The following is a 13,467-nucleotide window of genomic DNA, read 5'->3' on the forward strand; positions in this document are numbered from 1 at the left end:
TGCCTTGCGTCCCGTCTCTTCTGAGGGATACAAAACACATACCCAGAGAAGGATCACATGGCCACAGGTTCACCACCCCTGAGCTAGGAGGATGTCAAACATCTCAGACCCAGAGCTGACCTATACCCTATTTACCATCTACTTTTTGCATTTGGAGGAGACTCTGGTTCAACCACTAAAAACCTAAGTGAGTGAAGCATGACATGAACCCAACATGGAGCACAACACTGTATTTCAGATTTGCCCATAGTGTCCAATTCAAGGAATATTCTTTTTTTTCTTTGCAGATTTTGATTTAGACATAAGAAGCAGATAGTTCTATGCTATGTTGCACCTCACTGTGATCTTACCAGTAATAGGATGAGACGTCTTATAATCACAGCAGTTTCAGCATTTTGCAGAAGGTGTCACAATCTGAGAACAATTATAGCACTGAGCGCCTGATGAAACAGGGCTATGGGTCAACAATGACGTCTACAGCAAACTACTCACAGCAAAGCAAAAACTGGAGAGTGGATGTTGGCTGAATGTCACAATCACAATACGACACACGCTACTCATAGAGGTCCAGTTCCTCTTCTACACAGTTGACAAACAGCATAGTCAGTCCTGAGCCATCAATTCCGCCGCCTTTTAAAATACGTTCCACCTCCTCAAGTTGTTTCTTTTCCAAATTCTTCATCTTTGTCAACAGCTCGTTCTGCAAAAATAATAAAAAATAATCATTCAAAAAAAAAAAAATACACATATACTATATACATATACATACCCCCTGTATATATTCAAGTATAAGCTAACCAAAACCTACGGTGCACCCAAATTGTAACACACAAAAAAAAAAAAAAGTAAAACTTGGCTTCAGTCTAAGTCTAGGATGGGAAATGCATTGGTCAAAGTCTCCACCAGCCTCCCACACAGGGCTTGGTACTTACCTCTAGCATTCTCACATCTCCTCTTCCCTCAATGCTTCCTGTGTAACAGCACGACTAGAGATGGGTCCACATGCTCTGCCCACGCACACACTATGATGTCATCATGGGGCGACATAGTGTGTGCACGGCCAAAGCGCATCGACCCGCCCTTATCAGCGCTATTACACAGGAAGCAAAGAGGCAAGTACAGTATCGGACTGGGTTTCCTTAGGTCCACCAGAGAAAATCAATCTGGGGACCCGCTCTTCATTATCCCCCAGGAAATATACTGTAGCAGCCTTCAAATTGTGCGGTTTTCTGATGGTCCTCTGGGGTTCAGTATTGGGTTGAGCCGGGGCCCACTGGAGGATCCTCTGGTACTCTGGTGGGCCAGTCCGACAGTGAGCAAGTACTGCATTTTTTTTATATGCCCGAGTATAAGCCAAGTGGGGTTTTTTCAGCACAAAAATTGATATATGATCTAGCGTTTCAATGGTCTTGAAGATGTCGTCCCAAGTTTTCTATGAATAAGGGGATAACAATCTGATCGGCAGAGGTCCGACTGCTTCATTCAATAGTATGGAAGTGGTGGAGATACCAGAGTGCTGTGCTTGGCAATTTTTCCCTATTGCTGGGATTCCGGTTTACATGATCAGCGTGACAAACAGTCGGATCACCACTGAACAGCTTGTTACCCCCCATACTACGGATAAGGACCAACTTGAAAAGCCCCTTCAAACATTTGACATTGTACCTGTGCCGTTTCCCTGGACATGATGACATCTTCATGTTTCTTATGTAGTTCGTGTCTCCTGTCTGGCTTTGTCTTGAATCTTGGTTTGAGTTTGACAGGATCTTCAGCTCCGAATACGGGTGAAGCGGTTTTTACCAATGGGCCAATCTGAGGCACAAAGATAAATGGCTTGAAAATGGATCTGGTGAACAAAGTAGAGAAGAACAACTTATTACATAACAAACAAACCGTTATAAGAAAGGTTACCATATTTTTTTTTTAAAATATTATATGTTACCAACCCCTTTAACGTGTTTATAGTATGTTCCGCCACAAAAGTGCTGACAATGGCGGGACTGAGACCAAACATCAACCCTTAGTACTCAACCCACATACAATATCAAAGAGTAAACCCAAGCCGCCTCTCCCTGGAGGAATTAAACTACATCATTGTTGAGGAGGATATACGTTTTCTGATATTCCATCGACTATTATAATTGTGTATAAGCATTTTCTTATAGACAGCAGCTACCTGGCAGGGTCTGGGGTACCAGTGAAGAAGTGGCAGCACAGCTGGTTTGTGTCCTGGGGTAGAATAGAGACCATGCTTCCAGTTGTCATAAATCCACCCTCCATGTTAATACCACTTGGCTTGTCTGATAGAATTTCCATCATGGTTGCAGCGGTGATGTTTCCTAGAAGATATACATCACTTATGGCTCCAATCTCCTTGCATGTCTAATGGTGCTAACCAGCTACTTTACCATTGTAATGAATGAGGAGGAAAATCCCCATACAGGATCGATCAGACAACCTAGGGTTAAAGTACCCTAGAGGGTCTGAAAAATAGTAAAAAAAAAAAATTTCAAATCACCCCCCTTTCCCTAAAAGTCATAAATATAAATTAACAGTAAAAATCATAAACACATTACGTATCGCCGCCTCCAAAAACGCCTGATCCAAATATAATAACGTCTTTTCACTGCTTTTAAACCCTGTAACGGAAAATAGCACCCAAAATCTAAAATGGCACTTTTTTGCCATTTTGAAAAATATACAAAATTCTATAAAACGCGATCCAAAGGCCATACAGTCCTAAAAATGGTAGCATTGAAAACGTCATCAAAAGTTGCAAAAAATTACACCACCCACAGCTCCGTACACAATAAGTAAAGAGAAAAACAACCAGAATAGATTATACAACAGTTTAATTAGTTGTAGGTGACCTGAAACTACACAAAACCTGAGGCAAAACCTCTGTCTAGTAAGGCAATGTCCCAAAAACCAGAAAACGAGTCATCATGACACTTGCCTTTATGTTTCCTGAGTAGTTTGTATCCTTCACAGAATCGATCCCCAGAAGATGAAGATCTAGAAGGGTTGAAATAGGAATAAACCGCCGCAAAATTAAATTCTTTTTTTCCGTCCCACCAGCCTTTAGTCCTGGCGTATTCCCTCATGGCGGGGTGTTCACGGTCAATTTTGGTGGTGATGGACAGATTGTTCGATATATTCTTCATTCCTTCTATTAAAAGGAAAGACATTACATCTGTAAAGAGGCGTCTACTATAAACATATATTGTACATTGAAGAATCTGCTGATTTCTCTTAAAAAAAAAACATCTGTCTGTCCACATGCATGTTAAGTATTAATACTATAGATACTATTAGGAGAATAGTTCCTGATGTGTGGGGTCCGACAGCTGGGATTCCCACCAAATATGTGAATTGGAGTCCTGTGTCCTCTCAGAGGGTGCTAGTCCAGCATGCAGGCCAGGGCCGGCGCCAGAACTGGGCAAACCTGGGCATTTGCCAGAGCCCAGGGCTGTTGGGGAGACGCACATAAGGCTGTACAAAAGGAATCCATGGGTGTGAGGGGGGCTGTATCTAATTAATCCATATGTGGTGAGGGGGCTTATATAAAACAAACCATGAAGGGGCTGATTCTGATGATAAAATAGGGAATATTTTACGAAAAGGAGACTGTTTTAGTTTCAGAATTTTTAATGCCGCCACAGTAGTTGCTCTGTAGCCCAGGGGCCTACTGAAACTTGGAGACAACCCTGATTCAGGCCAATACTCAATTTATCTCTATGGACAAACAAATAGAAGCAGAGTACAGGACTCAGTCCCAAATGAGGAGACCCAGGACTGCCAATTATTAGCCATTATGTGGATGGACCATGAAAGATATAAGATACAGTACATACCATCCACTTTCTCGGCAGCCCAGTACTCTCCGGCCGTCTCCAGTATCCAGGCCTCCTTCCTGTCCGCTATGAGGAAGCTGTTGTGATAGGTGAAGGACATGGGACTCTCCATACAGTTACCCCCCTGGCCGTACTTTCCTAACAAGCCAATGATCACATCCAATGCTCCTTCAGCGGTCTCTGCCCGCTCCAAACCCAACCTGTAAAAAAATTAATAAATAAAAACACACATTTTTCACATAAAATTTTCTTCCGACTACCCCGATGATTAAACTGAAAACTTCCCAACCTGACAAGATCCATGCCCAGCAGCGCCTCCTTATCGTCAATTTCTTCTTTCCCCCAAACAGCTTCGTTTCCGATACACACCCCAAATTCATTGGCTCCCATTTCAGCTCCCCACAGCCAAGATGGCCGACTCAAGACCACCGAGTGCGTCTTCTCCGCTTGCTCGATTTCAATGTAAGTGCACTGAGGGCAAAATGATTTCAACGCATACAAGTCAATGTAAAAATAACACAGTAGTTGTTACCAAGAAGCAAGATGTGCTGACCCTATAGAAAGATTAAAGAAGAACCTTCACCTTTAAGGGATTCCGTCACCAGGATAGGGTTCCATCTACATATAGGTGGACTGGTAATCTGTACTAAGCAGCCAATGGGATAGACAGAGAGAAGCATCCTGAACCAATGATGAGAGAGGAGGCGTGTCTCTGACTACCTCAGACTCCCAGTAGGCCTTGAGGCTAAATCTCGTTTATCGTGGAGACAATTCTAGTGTACGCTATGCAGAAGGCACAAAGTATGACTACACAGTCTTATACTACATACAGCATCAGACAGTGATAAATCTAGTGCAGTCTAACTTTAAGACACTTTTAATAAATCTGTCTCATAGACTGTAAAGCCAAGGGCAACTTTTATAAATTTGCTATAAAACTTTCACTGCATTGGTTCCTTCTGATTCTTGGGCTGCATTCACACTGACCCCTCCCCTCTCCAGAGCAATGCATGGCGTACAGGCCGTAACATGGGGAAAGATAGGACCTGTTTTATATTTTTCATGTGTACAGTACGGTGCAGCAAGCGTTTGGCAGTGTATCGCTCCATGCGGCCATTGCCGGTCTATGAGGGACGCATATACGGCCGTAAGTTTGTGGCCGTCCATGCACCCCCCACCCATGCGGTCATGTGAATGCGGCCCAAGTCTTTATAAATTATTATTTAATTGAAAACAAGTTTGCATAGATTGGTTCTACCTCCAGCTTCTCTCCTGGTTCATAGGACCGGCCTGGGAAATACACAATCTCCTGCACTTCATCGCTCGGACGGTCAGAATTTTTTCCAAAAATAATTCTGTTGCCAACCGTTGCAGGTGGAAGAGAAACGAAGGTGTCACAGGAGCGAGGAGGTTCCATACTGTCACTAGGGGTAGAAGGAAAATTGGGAAACTTACAAACAGCTCATACTAATGCTCCTCCCAGCAATGCAGCGGACCCCCTCCTGCACACTCTCTTTATGATGGTTTAGGTCATTAAGAGTAACATTTTAACCCTATAAGGTCTCACTTGCTGTACAGATAAAATAACCCCCCCCCCCCCCCCCCAAAAAAAAAAACGAAGACTATAATAATATCATATTACACTTAGATCAAGATTACGGGGATATTTACTAAGGGTCCAGGGATGAACTTTCGCAGTTTTTTTCCGACGTTTTTGGGATTTGCGCTGCTGTGACAGGTATTTAACAGTGGATTGGGTCGCACGTGATCGTTTTTTGGCGCAGCTGTGCTGGCTTTCATGTGACAGAAATCGAGGGGCGGGCTGTCTGACTATCTGACTGATTCGAAATCAGCGCGGGATTAAACTTTCAAATTGTGTCGCAAGACCAAGAACTTACATGTGTACTTACACATTTGACTTACTAAAAAGATGATGAACTCTGTTGGACCTGAGCGGGGAAGCGACACATGCAGGATATCGGGCACACAATCTTAGTGAATCGCGGCAGACTGCATGATCGTTGGACAATGCACTTTTGTGAACTCCGCGGAATCGGGTAAGTAAATGTGCACCCCACAAGTCTAAATTCACATCAGCATTGCTCTTCCCCGCCATCTGCTGGCAAACTGTAATACTGCATTTCACAAAGGAGCTCAGTTTACTAACATTTTGCTGAATAAGTGTCCATCACAGGTCCATGGACAGAATTGTGTCCACCGGAAGTAAACAGAAAAAGGAAGCGGAAAGCCTTTTATAGCAGGACAGCAAGCAGAGATCTAGAAAACCATTAGGGATTGATACAGAAAGTATATTGGAAAATTGTATCACTTTTCATCACACAAACCTTTATGTCACCATTCATCTAATCACATTTTAAAAATTTGATATTTTAGGAATGATGCCATCTCTCTCCTGCAGAAAGTGTTAACTATAGCAATGCTGGCAGCTCTGACCCGGATTCCTGCTCCAGGTGGTCCAGAGATCTTAGTATCGCAGCCTTGGAAATTCTGGTATTGAACCGTTTGCAGGGGAATTGTCTTGAAAATGTACCAATGATTCAATACATTGTGCAACCCTAATGGCTATAACTCCAGCTCCAGAAGAAGTAAAAAAACTATATATTCCCATCTGGGTGTTCACATTTAATTTAACTCAGCTGCCAAATATTTATTTCTTCAAATGCATGTTATTAAAAATGTACCTGTGTGAAGATAATTTCCCATAAATGTTTGTATATTGTCCTTTAGAAAAGAGATAGCTGCCCTTGGATACAACCTCCCCCACACTCAGGCAGTGGTTGCCATACATGCGTTTGGAGCCCTGTCCGACCACCTGGATGCAGTGATCATTAGCACAGGAATGCTCTGGGACGAGATGTAACTCCCGTTTTGTTTCCGTGCGCCATTACTTCAGCAGAGGTGGTCGTATCCAAGTATAAAATCTTGTTTATGAGGGACAACATGGCGACGTTTATGGGAAATCATCGTCACCTAGGTATATGAATTAAATTAAATGTGAGTGCACAGGTGAAAATATCCCTTAAAAAATCAAACACTTCATTCTAGCTGAATAGCTAAAACATGGAGATGCCTGTATACATATTACACACAGCTCTACTACCTGTATTACATACTGTATACTCTGCTGCCTGTATATACATTACACACAGCTCTACTACCTGTATACACATTATACACAGCTCTACTACCTGTATTACATACTGTATACTCTGCAGCCTGTATACACATTACACACACAGCTCTACTACCTGTATTACATACTGTATACTCTGTACACTGAATACACATTACACACACAGCTCTACTACCTGTATTACATATACTCTGCTGCCTGTATACACATTACACACACAGCTCTACTACCTGTATTACATACTGTATACTCTGTACACTGTATACACATTACACACACAGCTCTACTACCTGTATTACATACTGTATAATCTGCTGCCTGTATACACATTACACACACAGCTCTACTACCTGTATTACATACTGTATACTCTGTACACTGTATACACATTACACACACAGCTCTACTACCTGTATTACATACTGTATAATCTGCTGCCTGTATACACATTACACACACAGAACTACTACCTGTATTACATACTGTATACTCTGTACACTGTATACACATTACACACACAGCTCTACTACCTGTATTACATATACTCTGCTGCCTGTATACACATTACACACACAGCTCTACTACCTGTATTACATATACTCTGCTGCCTGTATACACATTACACACACAGCACTACTACCTGTATTACATACTGTATACTCTACTGCCTGTATACACATTACACACACAGCTCTACTACCTGTATTACATATACTCTGCTGCCTGTATACACATGACACACACAGCTCTACTACCTGTATTACATACTGTATACTCTACTGCCTGTATTACATACTGTATACTCTACTGCCTGTATACACATTACGCACACAGCTCTACTACCTGTATTACATACTGCATACTCTGCTGCCTGTATACACATGACACACACAGCTCTACTACCTGTATTACATACTGTATACTCTACTGCCTGTATACACATTACGCACACAGCTCTACTACCTGTATTACATACTGTATACTCTGCTGCCTGTATACACATGACACACACAGCTCTACTACCTGTATTACATACTGTATACTCAACTGCCTGTATACACATTACACACACAGCTCTACCACCTGTATTACATATACTCTGCTGCCTGTATACACATTACACACACAGCACTACTACCTGTATTACATACTGTATACTCTGCTGCCTGTATACACATGACACACACAGCTCTACTACCTGTATTACATACTGTATACTCTGCTGCCTGTATACACATTACACACACATCTCTACTACCTGTATTACATACTGTATACTCTGCTGCCTGTATATACATTACACACTGCACTACTACCTGTATTACATACTGTATACTCTGCTGCCTGTATACACATTACACACACAGCTCTACTACCTGTATTACATACTGTATACTCTGCTGCCTGTATACACATTACACACACAGCTCTACTACCTGTATTAAATACTTTATACTCTGCTGCCTGTATATACAATACACACACAGCTCTACTACCTGTATTACATACTGTATACTCTGCAGCCTGTATACACATCACACACACAGCTCTACTACCTGTATTACATACTGTATACTCTGCAGCCTGTATACACATGACACACACAGCTCTACTACCTGTATTACATACTGTATACTCTGCTGCCTGTATACACATTACACACACATCTCTACTACCTGTATTACATACTGTATACTCTGCTGCCTGTATATACATTACACACTGCACTACTACCTGTATTACATACTGTATACTCTGCTGCCTGTATACACATTACACACACAGCTCTACTACCTGTATTACATACTGTATACTCTGCTGCCTGTATACACATTACACACACAGCTCTACTACCTGTATTAAATACTTTATACTCTGCTGCCTGTATATACAATACACACACAGCTCTACTACCTGTATTACATACTGTATACTCTGCAGCCTGTATACACATCACACACACAGCTCTACTACCTGTATTACATACTGTATACTCTGCAGCCTGTATACACATTACATACACAGCTCTACTACCTGTATTACATACTGTATACTCTGCTGCCTGTATACACATTACACACACAGCTCTACTACCTGTATTACATACTGTATACTCTGCTGCCTGTATACACATTACACACACAGCTCTACTACCTGTATTACATACTGTATACTCTGCTGCCTGAATGCACATTACACACACAGCTCTACTACCTGTATTACATACTGTATACTCTGCTGCCTGTATGCACATTACACACACAGCTCTACTACCTGTATTACATACTGTATACTCTGCTGCCTGTATACACATTACACACACAGCTCTACTACCTGTATTACATACTGTATACTCTGCTGCCTGAATGCACATTACACACACAGCTCTACTACCTGTATTACATACTGTATACTCTGCTGCCTGTATACACATTACACACACAGCTCTACTACCTGTATTACATACTGTATACTCTGCTGCCTGTATACACATTACACACACAGCTCTACTACCTGTATTACATACTGTATACTCTGCTGCCTGTATGCACATTACACACACAGCTCTACTACCTGTATTACATACTGTATACTCTGCTGCCTGTATACACATTACACACACAGCTCTAATACCTGTATTACATACTGTATACTCTGTTGCCTGTATACACATTACACACACAGCACTACTACCTGTATTACATACTGTATACTCTGTACACTGTATAAACATTACACACACAGCTCTACTACCTGTATTACATATACTCTGCTGCCTGTATACACATTACACACACAGCTCTACTACCTGTATTACATACTGTATACTCTGCTGCCTGTATACACATGACACACACAGCTCTACTACCTGTATTACATACTGTATACTCTGCTGCCTGTATACACACGACACACACAGCTCTACTACCTGTATTACATACTGTATACTCTACTGCCTGTATACACATGACACACACAGCTCTACTACCTGTATTACATACTGTATACTCTACTGCCTGTATACACATTACACACACAGCTCTACTACCTGTATTACACACTGTATAGTCTGCTGCCTGTATACACATGACACACACAGCTCTACTACCTGTATTACATACTGTATACTCTGCTGCCTGTATACACATGACACACACAGCTCTACTACCTGTATTACATACTGTATACTCTGCTGCCTATATACACATTACACACACAGCTCTACTACCTGTATTACATTCTGTATACTCTGTACACTGTATACACATTACACACACAGCTCTACTACCTGTATTACATACTGTATACTCTGTACACTGTATACACATTACACACACAGCTCTACTACCTGTATTACACACTGTATACTCTGCTGCCTGTATACACATTACACACACAGCTCTACTACCTGTATTACATATACTCTGCTGCCTGTATACACATGACACACACAGCTCTACTACCTGTATTACATACTGTATACTCTGCTGCCTATATACACATTACACACACAGCTCTACTACCTGTATTACATATACTCTGCACACTGTATACACATTACACACACAGCACTACTACCTGTATTACATACTGTATACTCTGCTGCCTGTATACACATTACACACACAGCACTACTACCTGTATTACATACTGTATACTCTGCTACCTATATACACATTACACACACAGCTCTACTACCTGTATTACATACTGTATACTCTGCACACTGTATACACATTACACACACAGCACTACAACCTGTATTACATATACTCTGCACACTGTATACACATTACACACACAGCACTACAACCTGTATTACATATACTCTGCACACTGTATACACATTACACACACAGCACTACAACCTGTATTACATACTGTATACTCTACTGCCTGTATACACATTACACACACAGCACTACTACCTGTATTACATACTGTATACTCTACTGCCTGTATAAACATTACACACACAGCACTACTACCTGTATTACATACTGTATACTCTGCTGCCTGTATACACATGACACACACAGCTCTACTACCTGTATTACATACTGTATACTCTGCTGCCTATATACACATTACACACACAGCTCTACTACCTGTATTACACACTGTATAGTCTGCTGCCTGTATACACATGACACACACAGCTCTACTACCTGTATTACATATACTCTGCACACTGTATACACATTACACACACAGCACTACTACCTGTATTACATATACTCTGCTGCCTGTATACACATTACACACACAGCACTACTACCTGTATTACATACTGTATACTCTGCTGCCTGTATACACATTACACACACAGCACTACTACCTGTATTACATACTGTATACTCTGCTGCCTGTATACACATTACACACACAGCTCTACTACCTGTATTACATACTGTATACTCTGCAGCCTGTATACACATTACACACACTGCACTACTACCTGTATTACACACTGTATACTCTACTGCCTGTATACACATGACACACACAGCTCTACTACCTGTATTACATACTGTATACTCTGCTGCCTGTATACACATGACACACACAGCTCTACTACCTGTATTACATACTGTATACTCTGCTGCCTATATACACATTACACACACAGCTCTACTACCTGTATTACATTCTGTATACTCTGTACACTGTATACACATTACACACACAGCTCTACTACCTGTATTACATACTGTATACTCTGTACACTGTATACACATTACACACACAGCTCTACTACCTGTATTACACACTGTATACTCTGCTGCCTGTATACACATTACACACACAGCTCTACTACCTGTATTACATATACTCTGCTGCCTGTATACACATGACACACACAGCTCTACTACCTGTATTACATACTGTATACTCTGCTGCCTATATACACATTACACACACAGCTCTACTACCTGTATTACATATACTCTGCACACTGTATACACATTACACACACAGCACTACTACCTGTATTACATACTGTATACTCTGCTGCCTGTATACACATTACACACACAGCACTACTACCTGTATTACATACTGTATACTCTGCTACCTATATACACATTACACACACAGCTCTACTACCTGTATTACATACTGTATACTCTGCACACTGTATACACATTACACACACAGCACTACAACCTGTATTACATATACTCTGCACACTGTATACACATTACACACACAGCACTACAACCTGTATTACATATACTCTGCACACTGTATACACATTACACACACAGCACTACAACCTGTATTACATACTGTATACTCTACTGCCTGTATACACATTACACACACAGCACTACTACCTGTATTACATACTGTATACTCTACTGCCTGTATAAACATTACACACACAGCACTACTACCTGTATTACATACTGTATACTCTGCTGCCTGTATACACATGACACACACAGCTCTACTACCTGTATTACATACTGTATACTCTGCTGCCTGTATGCACATTACACACACAGCTCTACTACCTGTATTACATACTGTATAATCTGCTGCCTGTATACACATTACACACACAGCACTACAACCTGTATTACATACTGTATACTCTACTGCCTGTATACACATTACACACACAGCACTACTACCTGTATTACATACTGTATACTCTGCTGCCTATATACACATTATACACAGCTCTTCTACCTGTATTACATACTGTATACTCTGCTGCCTGTATACACATGACACACACAGCTCTACTACCTGTATTACATACTGTATACTCTGCTGCCTATATACACATTACACACACTGCACTACTACCTGTATTACACACTGTATACTCTGCTGCCTGTATACACATTACACACAGCTCTACTACCTGTATTACATACTGTATACTCTGCTGCCTGTATACACATTACACACACAGCTTTACTACATGTATTACATACTGTATACTCTGCTACCTGTATACACATTACACACACAGCTCTACTACCTGTATTACATACTGTATACTCTGCTGCCTGTATACACATTACACACACAGCTCTACTACCTGTATTACATACTGTATACTCTGCTGCCTGTATACACATCACACACACAGCTCTACTTCCTGTATTACATACTGTATACTATGCTGCCTGTGTACACATTACACACACAGCACTACTACCTGTATTACATACTGTATACTATGCTGCCTGTATACACATGACACACACAGCACTACTACCTGTATTACATACTGTATACTATGCTGCCTGTATACACATGACACACACAGCACTACTACCTGTATTACATATACTCTGCACACTGTATACACATGTGCGTCACTCACGTTCTGACACCTCACATAATCAAGCACAGACCACGGGATGGCTCCTCCCCGCACAAATGACTAATCACATGTTCATGACGTCATGAAAGGTCCTTCAGCTATTTCGCTATTTTAGG

At 41.2% G+C, this 13,467-nt stretch overlaps 1 protein-coding gene across 1 annotated transcript; it reads right to left on the reverse strand.

Moving 5' to 3' along the window:
* Nucleotides 1-215: 215 nt before the first annotated feature.
* SCRN3 (secernin 3) lies at nucleotides 216-13,459 on the reverse strand. Its single transcript, XM_072121684.1, has 8 exons — nucleotides 13,352-13,459; nucleotides 5,113-5,278; nucleotides 4,144-4,325; nucleotides 3,855-4,054; nucleotides 2,957-3,169; nucleotides 2,177-2,339; nucleotides 1,666-1,846; nucleotides 216-700 (listed from the first exon to the last, which is right to left on the reverse strand). Exons 2-8 carry the CDS (start codon nucleotides 5,269-5,271, stop codon nucleotides 554-556), a joined length of 1,245 nt encoding a protein of 414 aa, XP_071977785.1. The 5' UTR covers nucleotides 5,272-5,278; nucleotides 13,352-13,459; the 3' UTR covers nucleotides 216-553.
* Nucleotides 13,460-13,467: the final 8 nt, after the last annotated feature.

The sequence above is a fragment of the Engystomops pustulosus genome, chromosome 8, assembly GCF_040894005.1.
Source record: "Engystomops pustulosus chromosome 8, aEngPut4.maternal, whole genome shotgun sequence".
Classification (NCBI taxonomy): Eukaryota; Metazoa; Chordata; class Amphibia; order Anura; family Leptodactylidae; genus Engystomops; species Engystomops pustulosus.